At 33.3% G+C, this 15,572-nt stretch overlaps 2 protein-coding genes across 2 annotated transcripts; both read right to left on the bottom strand.

Moving 5' to 3' along the window:
- Positions 1-567: 567 nt before the first annotated feature.
- Positions 568-7,718, bottom strand: LOC108331133 (actin-related protein 3). The gene is made up of 9 exons (XM_017565767.2): positions 7,058-7,718; positions 6,398-6,857; positions 5,866-6,012; positions 5,462-5,554; positions 5,124-5,243; positions 4,390-4,500; positions 3,988-4,113; positions 3,524-3,622; positions 568-962 (listed from the first exon to the last, which is right to left on the bottom strand). The coding sequence occupies exons 1-9, from the start codon at positions 7,105-7,107 to the stop codon at positions 882-884; spliced, it is 1,287 nt and encodes a 428-aa protein (XP_017421256.1). The 5' UTR covers positions 7,108-7,718; the 3' UTR covers positions 568-881.
- A 4,726-nt stretch (positions 7,719-12,444) lies between these two features.
- On the bottom strand, positions 12,445-13,328 carry LOC108331157 (photosystem II core complex proteins psbY, chloroplastic). The gene has a single exon (XM_017565800.2). It carries the CDS (start codon positions 13,223-13,225, stop codon positions 12,656-12,658), a length of 570 nt encoding a protein of 189 aa, XP_017421289.1. The 5' UTR covers positions 13,226-13,328; the 3' UTR covers positions 12,445-12,655.
- Positions 13,329-15,572: the final 2,244 nt, after the last annotated feature.

The following is a 15,572-nucleotide window of genomic DNA, read 5'->3' as shown; positions in this document are numbered from 1 at the left end:
AAGAGAACGAGCAGAATATTAAGATAATGAGAGTGTTTTATTTTAAAATATAAGAGTGATACAGAACTAAAAGAAGAGAATAAGATAAAGAGTCTGAATTCCTTTTTATTATAATTAGTCATTAGAATAGTATAACTTACATAAAAATTACTATTTTAAAAAAATGTGTATATTATTATGTCGTGAAACTTAAAAAAGAAAGAAAAAAAACGTAATCTTACTCATTAGTGTAGAAAATGTGTAGCTCAATTAACCTAAAAATATGGTAATCTGGTTTAAGATAATTCGAAAATGTGCTTTGTTAACACGAATTGATAGTTCAATCGAAATGAGTGAAAAGGAAAAACATTTTTTAATCAAATCATTTGAATTTTACCAAATCTTGGTCATTATATGATAAAATTATAATCAGTGAATTGAATTATGTAAAGATAAGATTATTTTGTGACATGCTACAAGCTGACCAAGCAACGAATAAAGTTTGTCGAATCTTATTTTCTCTGTCGTGCTCCCTAATCATGGAATCATCTGTGACAACAATGAATGACAAAAAATACATAATCAATCTCAAAGCTGAACACCAAAATGAATTGCAATTCAGGTCGGCTAACTTTGGTGAAATATCAATTTGTATGTAGTCATTAATTACCATATTGACCTCTGCTGTATTAATCATGTGAAACTGAGTGCCTAGGAAGACTGCTAGAATAGAAAAGAAATGCATATTTTCAATGAATATACATATTTTACACTCACTCCTGCCACCACGAATACAGGTGGGAAGAAAGACCAGGAGGTGGATTGAGGGATCAAAATAACAAGATATTCATTCAACTGTTTATCAAGTAACTGCATCCATGATCAACTAATTCATTGTTGCTTTAATACATCCCCTTGAAAACGGGATTTGTACGGCAAATGCTAGCTCCGTACTCCTCGTATTCTGCCTTTGTATGACAAGCCTGTTCATTGGAACATAAATTGTAATCTTGTTTTGTATAGAGACATATCGGAAGGATTAAAGAAACAATAACAAATTATGGATACTCTCAATACGAGAATATCATTGCAAGAAAACGGAAGACATGTTGCCGGCAAACCATAAAAAAATAGTTCTACCCTGTTCATGTTTCATAATTCTAAACTTAGCAAACATTAATACTATTACTATCGTTACCAAAATGCAATCATAGATTGTTTAAACAGGCTAAGCATACAAATCCAGGTTATCAATGCCAAACAAAGAAGCAAAGAAAACCAAACCAACTACAGACGTGACAGTTAGGAGTTGGGAAATTAGGTTTAAATGGTTACGATATTATTAGTTATTAGTTGAGGGATTAATGAATTAAATATATAGGAGAATGTAAGGGGAAAGGGTTCACTATATCTTGTATCATTTGAGAATTGATTTTTACTCTATCACAGGAGAAACCATTGGAGGAGAGTAATTTCTGTAATCTTCTGTTCTTTTGAAATCAAGAAATATCATCTTCCTTCTTCTATTTTCTAATTTTAGTTCCTACCAAAATTGTTTGACCCACTCACAAATTTGACCAGATTCCGGATCGGAATTTGAGAAAGGAATGGACAATTCCTAAGGCTCTTGAAGGAAGGGACCACCGAGCTACTTGAGTTCAAGCGAGTTAAATGTTCAGTCGAACTCCAGAAAAGATCTAATTAATCAGCTTTTGAAGATCAAGAAGTTTCAGGGAATCAAAGAGATTCACACACTTTTGACTACACTCTACAATTATATGAATTTAATTGGAAACCAGAAAACCTTGATAGAGTCTTGTAAGACGTTCTCATGAAATTTTGTGGTTTTTAATAAAATTTAACCCCAGAATAGAGAGTCCATTTTTGGTATTTCTCTAAAAAATATGATGCAGTTGTTGATGAAGAAAGGCAACGAGTACATGGGTAATGTTGTCATGGCAAGACATTTCTTCAGAGGAGGAATCAAACCACCTTTGGGGGGAGCTAGATGTTTAAAAACCTAGTTGAGGGGGGTGAAGTTGGGGCGCTGGGTGCTGGAAACCTGATGCTGAGGATTTGCAGCAGAAAATGGAGGAACAAGGTGAGTAGGACAACATCAGCATGGAGGGGAGTTGGCCAGAATGTGCCAAAGCACAGGCTAGGTCTTGGAGAAGAAAGATAGAATTACCCACCCTTAATGGAAGCACAAAACAGAAATAACTTGAAGGATATCTAACTCATCTTCACAAAACCAGTTTATAAGGTGAGATTTGCCTATTTGTATACTAAAATTTAATCTTATCTCTAATTGATGTAAATCTTCAACACACCCCTTAGGATTAGATATTTGTGATAGCCCGATAATGATAAACCCGATAGACTCTTTCACTAAACTAAGAAGTCACTTTAAGTCTAACCTATCCTCATAAAACCAGTGTATAAGAGAAGGTTTGTTCTTATTTATATACTGCGATTTAGCCTTATCTCTAGTTGACGTGGGATCTTAAACAATATTGAAGTACAAAAGATTCAATAAGAAGGAATCACACCTCATGTGATGGAAAGAACCAAAAATGAAGTAATACTGCCGTGGGAAATTTCAAATAGTTTTGGACAAGGAAGTAGTTGATCCTTCATTGGAAAGGGATAAACAAAAGGAAAACAGAGTGAAGAATGTGGGATGCGATGACTATTTTCAGGACAACCCTGTAAAAGGTGGAGATGCAACCAGGGCTCCTCTTTCAAAACCCAGATTTCCAGAAAAAGCTTATTAATGTTAGGCATAAATTGGACCATAAAGGTGGATGGAACATCAATGGCGTAGGAATCTTGGAATTCCAACACGCTAGGTTAGCCTTTATCATTATATATTGGTTGCATCTAAGGTTCACAGATAATGGAACCAAGGCAGGACAGTCCAGAGGAAATTTATGATGATTCAAGTTATACACAATCAACCTCATCAACACCACAACCAAAGCTGTTGGACCTGAGTTCGCATGCAGTGGTGACTGGCTTCACAGTTGAGCCCTCATGTATGGACATCAAAGAGGCATCTCTTGTAAGAATAAACTATTTGGCTACAGAGAACGTTAAAAGGGGGTAAATTTGAAATTCTGCAAAGTGGATCAAATTTTGACCTATGGGTCCGGAACCTCTTCTTTCTTCTATTTTCTAACAATTGTGGATCAAATCCATTTAACATAACAAACATACAAAACTCGACATATTAATGCCAGACAAAAAAGGCAAAGACAACCAATTATAAATGTGGCATTCCACCTACCATGGCTATTCGTAAACAAATAAAGGCAATTATGATGCTATCACACAAATTGTCCAGGACCAATGTGCTCAAGTTGAAAATAGATTTTTTTTCTGTTTTGGGAAAGTGGTCGGTCATAGCAAGGAAGAAAGTTAGTCACAGAACAAGTAACCCCCCTCCCCTAATTACATAAGCACGTTATTAGTACACAAAATTAGTCATTATGAGATGCATTAACTGTACCTCCTAACCCCAAAAAAGAATGTCAGAAATGCATACCGTAAAAAATTCAGGTGTTGATGCAAGTACCGATCCTCCAAACCAAACTGCAAATCTCTGGATTGGATGGCTGAGTACATTTACCTCCACTGGCTGTGACTGCAGGTACCAAATTAACGAAGTAAAAAAGGTAAAAGCAAGACTTAAGCAATAAAATACAGCAGTCCAGCCTGCTATAATTACACCGATGTGACTATTTTGTCCATGCAATTGTTGGGCCCCAGGGGATGGGAAGACCTTCAGAGCACAAACTACATAACCAAACCAATCAACAATCCACACAACACTATTGTCAATACAAACAATGGGGACAAATGAACTTATGTAATTATTTAGTACAATATAATGATGCATTGATTGTTGATTGGTTTAGTCTGTAGAACTTGGGCAAACAAGTTTCAAATATGTGGGCGTGAGAGAAAATCATCAATTTAAAGAAGGTTTAGAGGTACCAATTAACTTACTCTTATCTCCCCGTTTAAGCGTGCTTCAGATGAAAGGACACGAGCATCCACTATTTTTTTAAGATCACGTTGCAACCTCCTGTGAAAATCCTTGAACATGGTTGAACCTCCAGACAGAACTATATTCTGAAATAAATAAATAGGCAAGTAAAGAGATCAATTGTCAACAACATGTAAACTGAAGGGCTAGAAATTCATGCTATCAGAAACTAAATATCATTGCTGAATTGATATGGTATAACTTAACACTAATAAACTCCATCCGGGTTAACAACAAAAAAATGCCCCAAACTAACATTGAGCCTTGGAAGATCCCCAATTTTATGATTTGAAGTGGCAGTTCACTAGAATTTAAAACTGCTTCTGGGGCTTATTTATATACACGTCAGTATGGTACTTCACCTTATATAAGGATCTCCTTGTGTCAATTGGTGCAGACTGAATGCACTTGTCTATTACAACTGGCAAAGGGGTCGTGAAGTCACTGCCATATATCTCAGGATTGAAGAAAATCTGCAGAGGGAAAACAAAAGTTAAATTAATTGGTCTTGTTGATATAATGACCCCAACTAAGTCGATAGATTAGCTCAGGAATTACGCCACGCCTCTACTACAGTTTCATGAATTCTTCAATATTTAAATTGAATGAACTACCTCAGGCAGAATCAGTGGCTGTGGCTAACTGACACCAAGATTCTTAGAGATAGAAACTACGATCTACATCCCAGGTTCAAATTCTTCAATCCCAGACAGGCTACACCACTTGCCCTTAAACCTACCTTGCCCCTTTCCACACTACTTCTTGGACCTCTTTTATAGCCCATAAAGGAAAAAGAAAAGGGAAAAAAAAAACTAACCATCTAAAGAGAAATTCCATAAAGGAAAAGGGAAAATACACTCTAACCATCCATAGTGAAGATTTAGATCAAGACAAGATGCGTAATATCCCTTTAATATTTACCATTTACCATTTTCCATTATAGGCCCCTCCATTTCAGTTAGATATTAATCATAGGAAGTCAGGAACTAACCAAGTATATATTTATTTCATTCATTAGTTCATGGAATAAGTTCAGGTATTCACAACAGAAAAATCATACTAAAATAGTTATATGAGGAGTGGCCATCAAACAAACCTCGGGACCAAGAAATCGTTCATAGCCAATATCACATGAATATGGTGCCCCTGTCTTCGGTTTAATACCTCTCCAATGCTTGATGTACTTGCCTGGTTCTTTATCATGCTTATTGAACTCCTAAGAGAAATTGAGCTAATGTTATGTCGGAAAACTAATAAGTTGAAAAGAAAACTTTAGTTACAACCTTTGATTCACAAAAGGAGCAAATTAATTAAATGGGAGAATTTATCAGCATTCAGTATGCTATAGATAACAAAACTATTGGCAAAGGCGCACCACAACCCCTAATGATGCTGTCAAAGAACCCAAGTATTGAACTAAAGAGTAAAGACAACCTTCACAATGTCAGAGCAGGTGTAGCAATACATTTCCTTTACTTTCCGTGCAACTTCAAAAGAGTCTTCTGGTGGTACTTTCTCTCCTCTTTCCTGTATGAAGCAATGCCAACATAACAGTTCATGAATCTGCTCAGTAAAATGCAGATTGACATTTTGATAGAGATTAGAAATAATACTATCATGCATTCGACATTATTCACCCAGATTAGCATAACATGATTGGTTTCACTAGATAAAGTGAATGGTAATTTGTGAAAATGTTCAACATTAACAACAGCACCACTAGGTAAGGTCAGCTAGTTTGCATTAACAAGAGGTTTAGAAAAATTCACAGATATTCAAATGAGAGAACAATACCAACATGATAACCTTTTAATTTTAATACTACAGAGATTACCCACCCGCATAAGCTGCTGAAGAAAAAGTGTAACATCCTTTCCAGCAACAGGAATCGATTTGATACTGCTACCTATAACGTAGCCATCTGCAACAGGTACCACATGAGTTGCCCCATCTCCAACATCCACTACAACTCCTGTCATCTCACACTAAAAAGAATTCAAGATCAGCCTAAAAGGAAAATATTCCTAAAATTAGACGTATCTCCTATGATACTGTTATAAAAGTTGAAGTATAATTATGCAAAGTCAACATTTTATGTCACACAGTGAGGAAAGCTGCTGAATTATCCTACGTGCTAGTTCATGACATTTATTCTACAGAGAGGTTAACTTTTGATTTCAAGTGAACACATCCAAATGCGTCAAATTACAGGAGCCGGTGAAACATCTTGTGAATTTTCCGTTTAATAGCTACCAAGCATACGGGCCATTTCATACATCATAATATGTAAAGCATTCAAGATTAATCACCCTGTTCCAATTCTATACGCAACATAATTCCCAATCTTTATCCAGTGAACCAATTACCAACCTTAGATGTTGTGTACCCAGCTGCAAGAGCAAGCACAGAATTCACAGCAATGTAAAGTCCAGGCACGTTAAAAGTCTCAAACATGATTTCTCCAGTATATTCGCGGCTCTCAGGTGCGGTCAATGGACTCTCGGTCAAGAGGAAATAGTGATCCTCCGGATCACACCTCAAATAGTTGAATATGCACTGCTGCCAAAAGCGTTCCATGGCATCCCAATTCTCAACTTGGCCATGCCGAATCGGGTAGCTGAGACTGTAAGTGCTGCTAGATCGAGACTTGGAAAGTGCCTCATCCCCTATGAAAAAATCAAGATCTGCCATAACCCCAGCATTGTGCTGGGCCACCCAATTGCCTTTAGAAGAACCCCTCGATTGATTCAGAAACGACTCATTAACTGCAACCACTGTCGGAACAATAAAACACGGTTCAACATTACCAGCAAACCCCATCTTCGTATACCTGAAGAAAAAAAAACAGTTTCAAAATTCAGAGTAAACCAATTCGAGTGAATCAGTTTTCCAGTCAATCCAAGTCAGAAAAACTAAGAAAACATCACTTGGGCATTTCAACAAACACGTTGTGTCAAAAAAATAAAAATAAACAAACACAAGATGAGACCAAAACGGAAAGTGGGTGATAGAAAAGAAAGTAAAGGGTACCCGGAGCCATTATCGATGACTACAGCTGGTCGAGAAGTAGAGGGGTCCATGAGAGAGAGCGAAAAAGTGGGTGTGATATTGAAAGCTGAAGATGGATCCGCGACTGAGATCCGAGAGTGAGTGTGAGGCAGAAGATCATGGTCGTGAAGAGCTGAATAAGGATGAAGAAGAAGGTGGTAAAGATGACGTTGACGCAGACTTTGATCCGAAGTGAAAAAAGATAAAAGACAAACAGGAATGGTTGGTCATTGTGGCTAAATCCATTTGAAGTGAAAACTGAACTGTGGGGATGGAAGTGCAGATGCAGGTCCCATTTACTTCCTCATCATCATCATCATAATTCTGTTGGTTTCCCAAAGATGCTTTCCTTGCAAATCAAACAACAACCCTTCCCTCTCTCTTTCTTTCTCCAGATTCTGTCTCTTTCTTTTAGCATTAACTGTAATTAATTTGACAGTAGTAATTAGTAGCTTTGTATTTCGATGCAGAGCATGAACTTGACGGCACCTCAATTGTGGTTGGTGTGTTGGGACGAAGAAAAGCTGTGAGATTTGAAGCACCACTTGCAGGGACCTACCAACACTAATACCATGTAAGTCGTTTCGTTTCTTTCTTACACGCCAACCCTTTTCTTTCTTCCTCCATCATCAATTCATCCACCTCCATTAACAATACTGTCGGTAGTTTTTAATTTTCATAAATTTAACACATGCTATTTTTTTTCACTTAATTTTTATTTTTCCTTTAAAGTTATTTCTAAAAAAATCACATATAAGGCTATGATTATGTCATAAATTGAAAAGTTATTAACAGATGAATTGATATATACTATTGGTATGAAAGTCTTTTTTTAAACAATGCTATTTCACAAGCATACCTACAAATATGATATTATATACTTTAACAGTGGAATTATAGAGTTTATTTTTTCTAAAAGAAAAAGTCATCTAAAAAGAGGATATGTCTTTTCATATCAGATGAATTGTTTTATGATGCAGTTAAGTTCACTTAAAAAAAATTAATCAAAATTAATTAAAAAATTATATCCATGAAGAGGTCAAAGAGAGATTTTTTTGTCCAAAATTCAATGCAAAATATTCTAATAAGATAAAGATATCTGAAGTTAAATTAATTATACTTTTAAAGAGAATAAGATGTGTCCTAGCTAAAATTAAAAGATATTATATTTTTAAAGAGAACAAGATGTGTCCTAGCTAAAATTAAGATGATGATTATCTTGATCGAAATTGAATATATAATATTCTGTTAAAGTTTATTAGGAAGTGTGTAAAATAAGAACAATTAAAATATATTGTTGATTTATATTTTTGTTTGTTTCAGTTATGTGAAAGAAAAATAAATGCCAAACTTATTTGGATGAATTGATTTGGAGGAATTTTTACAAATAAATTTGATATATGTGAGTTTTCTTATATTTTCTCATAAACAAAAAATTATGAAAGAAAGTTATTTCACATTATGTCTAATTATAAGAATAACTTTACCGTTTTACTTTTTTATTAAGTCATATATTTTTAGTCTTATGTTTAATATAATTCTGTCAACGTTAACTTTTTCATTTTAAATAGTAACTCACCTTTCATAACAATAATAATTATATTTTTATTTCAACTAATCACTCATTTACAATTTATTTAAATTTAATTTCTATCAATTTCAATTTATTTCAATATAATTTTATTATTTTAAACTTTTATTTATTTTAAATAATAAATGATAATTTATTTTAACATAATTTACATTTATTATATTTTATTTTAACTTACCTTTATAATTAAGAAAAAAAATTAATTTTAACAATTAAATATTTTTTTAATATGTCAAACACATCACATCATATACCAACTTTTATAAAATTCTCTCTCACAACCTTTATTTTTAATTGTCTTTTCTTTAACACGAAAAACATCTTTTTCATCTTAAATCCATTCAAATTCTTGTTTATAAATAAATATATTCTTAAAGAAATATAATTCAATAAAATTATAGATGTATCAAAATGTCTTAAAAAATATTAAAACAAACATTTTTTGTGAAATTAAAAAAAAATTATTATAGTAGTGCACAAAATTGTCACATTATTGATAAAATTGTCACACGAAAGTTTCAAATTACAAATCATATCAAATATGACATCTTAAGAAAGATTGTTGGTATGAGAAGAATGAGTGAAAGAACTCAACCTCACAAGACTAGGTTGCAAATTGGACAATGAATATATTTTGGGGACAAATAAATAATTAAACTCAACCTCAGAAGGCTAGGAATTCAAAGCATTAGTAAAGCTTGAAATTGGAAAAAGAGTTAATTGTTTACGCTATGCTGACAATGTGAAGGGGTATTATTACCTGTGAATTCCACTGCCCACAAGGTAGTTGTTAGCAAGGATGTAATGATGCTCCAACCATAAAGAACAAGAAAACTTGGTTTGCAGGCTGAACAAATCTTTGTACAGTTTAGAGCAGGTGTCCAAGTGTTCGTACAAGAGATTTGAATCCTTTATTGTTAGTCTTGGTTACAACAAACTAAGTTCAAACCATTATACTTATTACCATAGGTTTGGTGAGAATTATTTTATCATCTTGTTGTTGTATGTGGATGACATGTGATGGTAGACACCTATAAAACTCGAATTCAAGAATTGAAGGCACAATTGACTAGGAGGAAGTTTGATATGAATGACCTAAGGCTATAAAGTAATATTTTATGAATGCAAATTTGCCGAGACATATAAGATAGGAAGATTTGGATTTTTTAGGAAAATTACTTATAAAAAATCTTGTAGCGCTTCAACATGCTAGATTGCAAACTAATTTCTATCCTAGTTCTTATAAATTGTGTGTTATTCTCAAGTATGAGTCCCAATAATGAAGCAGAGAGGAGATGTCTCAGGTACCATAAGCATTAGTAATAGGTAGCCTTATGTATGTTATGATTTGTATAATACCATACATTGCACAAGTAGTAGGAATGGTTAGTAAGTTCAGAACAAATCTAGGTCAAGAGCATTAGAGTATTGTTAAGAAGATCCTTAGATACATCAAAGAAACTTCGAGTATTGCATTATGTTTCAAAGGATCAAAATTAGTTATTAGGACTATATAAGGTTCAAATTTTACAAGTGATATTGATAAAAGGATATATATTATTGGCTATGCGTTTACCATTGCTCAAGGTGTAGTAAGTTAGTTGTCCAAGTTACATAATGTTGTACATTGTTGACTACATGAGCTTAATACATGGTAGCTATTGAAGCTTGTAAGGAAGTTATTTGGATTCAGAGGTTGAGGGGACCAAAGTGCCTTACATGTTATAAGGAATTTTGTCTTTCATTCCAGGACAAAGCATGTAAGTTTACATTATTACAAATAACATGTTCACACTAATAAAAACCTAATAGATATTATGACAAAGTCGATTAACATTAACAAGTTTGTGTGGATTTGATCCTACTACAACTTATCAGAAGAATAAGCAACATGATAGCAAAAAATAAAACATGATGTGAATATTTGATTAGTTTCATCAAAATCTTCAAGTGGGAGAATATGAGAAGAAAAATCTCACATTGGTGAGAACTTACATTAAGGCTTACTTTTCATGTTATAAAAGGAGTTCATTGTTTTCTTAGAAACACACTCATAAGTCTTTTTTTTTTCATTTTACTTAGTGTTTGAGAGAAAAATTAAGTGATAAGATTAATTTCTCCTTTTAGATTCTCTTTGTATTTGATTCTCAAATGAGTGAGGTTGTCATTGTTTTTTTCTATGGAACTAAAAAGAATGATATGTAATGTTCTTTCTTTTAACAAAATTACATTTTTTTTATCTATTAATTGTTTTGTTCCTTTTTTAGTTGTGAGCACTGTCATTATTATAATAACCAATGTATTATATGGCCAAGCGGTCGCGTAGTTAGGACTGGGCAAAAAGAGCCACCGAGAAGGGGCGATCGGTCACGTATGTTTGAACTCGTGAATTTGGACAACACAAGGTAAATGTCACTCGACCGGACATGGTTAAGGACCGAACAAGCAATCTCAACAACAAAGCATCTCCTAAGAAACACTACAAAACAAGGTTAAGAGTAAGTGTTAATTAGTAGGTAATGGATCGAGATTGGACCGTGACTAGAGTTCTACTAATATTAGGCTCATCTCAAAACTATAAATAGAGGTTAAAGATAAGATGAAGATGATCGCATTTTATGGTGAATTTAAGACTTTGCTTTGACTATTGTCCAAACGAATTACTCACTTAAACATCAATGTTTTTGGCAGGTATCTTGGAATGGTTTGGAGTATTGACAAAAGAAAACTTAGATATTTTATGTGAAGTTACTCCATCCTACATCCAAAACACTCAACATTAATATCCTTCAAAGAAAAGTATGCTCGAATGTCATTTCATAACTCTACTTCATATATAACATATGTATCATAATACCTAATCGTTAGAAACACTAAACGCTTTTCGTTAGAAACACTAAACGCTACTTTTTAAAAGTGTTTCAACTATCTAGATTATCAAAGCATATAAGACCAACACGCGACTGGGTCGACAACAGGATTTGGGAATCAGTTGGGGAACGGCACCATTTGGGAATGAGAATGAAAGAGGGAATGGGGTGGGGGACGGTTTGAAATTCGAAGTGAATGTCCGGGAAACGACTATTTCGGATTGAATGAATATAAGAGTGAATGAAGTTGGAAGCGAACATGTTATTTCGAGAATTCGAATAGGAAAAGAGAGAAAGGGTTTTGGAATTCAAGTGGATGTGGTTGAAATTAGTATTTTGGAAAAGGAAAGAAATCTATTTTCACGAGAAAAAAAAGGACATAAAAATAAAAATTAGAAAAACAATTTGAAATAGAAAAACTATTTATTAAAAATAACATTTCTAAATAACATATTTTTTTATGACCATTAATAATACATAGTTAAAAACATCACATTTTGTATTTAAAATATGATGATTGTCAAAATATCGTATAATACCGAAAAAAAAAATACTATTTTTTAATAATCGCAATTTTAAAAGAGTATTATATATAATTTATTTTAGTGTATAGACTTTATGATGTGATTCATAGCTCTACGATTTAAAGTCCAGGACTTGATTTCTGACAGTGTCACGTGTGCAACTTTGGTTCAGTTAATAATGTATTTAATTTCTACTTTTCAAATTATATTCTGTTCATAGTTAAGTTTTCTTGTTCTGAATTAGTGAATAGAACTTAACTAAATCAAGTAAGGGTTGGTATCACAGAATGAATTAACTTTTCCTTTCTCAATCTAAATTGTCACTCAGCCCTAGCACGTGCAACACAATATGTATGTATATATATGAAGTTCTCAAAACTCATATGAACTCAAACTCAATCAGATCCATGATAGGGAAATGGAAGGTCCCATAACAGTTGCAACAAAAAGAGATCGGAATGGAATGAATCAAGGAAGTCACAAGAAAAAAAAAGCAGAAGAGAAGGTGATGTAATATAGCATCAGATAGATACAAGTTACAAGAGAATTATTGTATGATGATATCACAGGAATTAATTCCCTCACTATTTCATCATCACCGAGATCTCATCCTGTTCAGCTGGTTCAGAGCAGGCTGCAAGATGTTGAACAGCACCCACCCAATAGCCGGTGCCACCACAAACAGCAGAAGCTGCCCCCTGTTGTCACTCGCGGCTTCGGCGATCGCCGCGACTTCAGCTGCAGCTGCATGTGGCGGCGCCGCCATGAGTCCAGCCAAGCCGCCGAGACCCAACCCGATGATGAGTCCTTTGGTGCTGCGCATGCGGTTGATTTGGTTGAGCGCCGGCTGCAGAATGTTGAACAGCACCCACCCTATGGCTGGGATTATGGGCAGCAGCAGGGCCAGGCCGCGGTTGTCGCCTTCCGCTATGTCCGCTATCTGCTGCGCGGCGAACGCGGCGTCGCAGGTTCCTAGGGCCGTGAATATGGCTCCGGCGACGGCTGTGGGAACGGAGAGGCTGGTGGTTTCGGGTGAGGCGATAAGGCCCTTGGGAAGAGAAAGGAGAGAAGGTTTTGAGGGTGTGAGTTTGGTCGGGAATTTTGGTGATGTGGGGTTGAGGCATTTGGCGTTGATCATGGCCATTGCTGATATTGTTGCTGCCATTGTTGAGTGAGTGTGTGAGTTGAGAGTGGTGGTGCGTGTGGAAGAGAAAGGATGGGGAACGTGGTTCTGAGTGAGGAGTGGCAATTTAGCGTTTGGAAAAGCCACGTTGGAGAAACGAGGTCCAATGGGGTTGCGCTTTCTAGATTTTTCTCTTATCCAAACAGAGGCTTAGATCAGATTTCCACCTCATATTCTTCCTTTTTCTTATCACTTCCGCTTCTCAATATGTCCCAAATCTATTTTTTCTTGTCTTTCTTCCTGCTAAACTGCTTCTCCCAAACACGCCTTTTTACTATATCGGAACGACACGTCGTTCAAAGGGATGATAATCAAAGCATATGTGATTTTTAAATAGTATATACCGTCTCATCTTTTTCTTTTAATTGAATTTACAATGCGTTAATATAATAATAATAAATAAATAATAAAACAGTGATAAAAATAATATGCATGTTGTCTCAAAATATTATTAAAAAATTTATATTAAAATATATCTTTTTTAAATATTAAAAAAGAAATGTAAGAACGTAATAGTATTTTGGTGGGTGTCAACAATTAAAGAGGGGCTTAAAATTTATGGGTTTTTTTTATTAATATGTCATAGGAAAAAAAAATTATTTGACATAACTTTTATAAGTATAAAATAGTCTTAATAAAAATTAATTTATATATAAAAAAATATAAAAAGTGAATAATAATGAAAGAAAATTGTGATGTAAAAATAGTTAGTTTCGAAAATAATTGGTTTTGTTGCCTCTAACAATTGTTGTTGAAATGAGCAATTGATGTACTTGGACGAAGGTTGGGTCTAAATACACCATTTTACTTACATTCACATAGTTACAAATCATCTTCATCTTCACCTCATAAGATTAAGCTGCTGTCAATTCAACGTGCATGAGTTACATTACATTGCTGGACATATATGTAATCAGAACACGTCTTAATAATAAAAAGGAAAAATTTTAATATAACATATGTATTAATATAACATATGTATTTATTATTGTGTTGATGTATTTTAAAATTAATAAAAAATAATATATATATATATATATATATATATATATATAATATCAAAATATTATTAAAAAATCTGTATTAACTTATTATGATAATTACTCTTTGTTAAAATTTTCTTATTTTCTTATTAATATTTTGAAAACAAATAATATGTAAGAGCTCTTGCTTTGTAAACTTGTTGACTCAGTTAAAGATCATTCTTATCTTCCCAATAAAGCCATGTAACGTGCTTTTAAAGAACTTCAAACTCTAAACAAGTCATATTTAAGTTTAAAAAAAGTCCTATGATATATAAATAAGCCGACAGTAGCTTGAGTAGGACTAAAAACGTTCCAAACGAAATTATACTAATAATATTCTAATCACCATCAAGCCATAAAAACCCGAATTGATGCGTAATTTACAATACTTAAAGCATTCTCAAACCAAGCTAATAAGGAAGAAGAATATCATATTAAAGATGGACTTAACAAAAAGTTGACTTTGGAAAACTAATTTTTATTTAAAAAAAACAAAATTTAGAAAAGAGACGAAGACATAAATTTATGGTTTAGAATAAAAAAATATTGTAGCATCTCAAATTCTAATAAAATTAACATTGTTATAAAGAATCATCACATATTCAATTAATTAATTAACGAAAGAGTACATATATAACCATACTAACAAAATAGCAAAATATATATAAGATAAACAAACTTAACAAATTTAAAACGTAATATGAAGTTTGTCAAAATTTTATATATATATATATATATATATATATAATTGTGCACAAATAGTCAATATTTTAAATTTAAAATATACTAGTTCAGGATAAAACCCTCAACTATTTACAAACACTAAAAAAACTTATTCTAAAGTATAATGATTTATGAATATTATAATTGTATATAAAAGTACCTTATATATATATATGTATATATATATATAACTATTTTTTAGTTGTATCCAATATATACAAGTAAAGGGGAAAGGAGGGCTAGAAACTATACTTATAGCATAGTTTGAGTTTACCGCATTATTATTATTATTATTATTATTTTTTATCATGCGTTTTCAGAAGATTAAATGTTATAGTAAATACCAGAAAACATAAAATAGTAATTGTTTTTAGTTCTACAACATTTCCCTCTCTCCCAAATCGAATATTAATTATATTAATATAAAAATTACCGCAAGATTTTCAAAAATGTTTTTTCGTGTCTTCCCGCTTCCATCATTCATTCTCCCTCTAATTTCAAAATTCTCCATTCTCTCTTGTTTCCTTCTCTACCTTGCATCTGAATGAAAGGAAGAAGACGGAGGTTGTTTTTACAGCGTC

Source organism: Vigna angularis, chromosome 1, assembly GCF_016808095.1.
Source record: "Vigna angularis cultivar LongXiaoDou No.4 chromosome 1, ASM1680809v1, whole genome shotgun sequence".
In the NCBI taxonomy this organism is placed as follows: Eukaryota; Viridiplantae; Streptophyta; class Magnoliopsida; order Fabales; family Fabaceae; genus Vigna; species Vigna angularis.
Note: the sequence above shows the minus strand (reverse complement) of the source record. Positions and strands in the feature narration are given on the sequence as shown.

Coding starts and splice junctions, on each gene's coding strand:
- LOC108331133 (XM_017565767.2), bottom strand. CDS start 7,107: ATGGACCCCTCTACTTCTCGACCAGCTGTAGTCATCGATAATGGCTCC. Junction 4,114..4,389: donor CAAGGAGATCCTTATATAAG/GTGAAGTACCAT, acceptor TATTTATTTCAG/AATATAGTTCTGTCTGGAGG. Junction 3,623..3,987: donor GCTTAAACGGGGAGATAAGA/GTAAGTTAATTG, acceptor TGGTACCTGCAG/TCACAGCCAGTGGAGGTAAA.
- LOC108331157 (XM_017565800.2), bottom strand. CDS start 13,225: ATGGCAGCAACAATATCAGCAATGGCCATGATCAACGCCAAATGCCTC.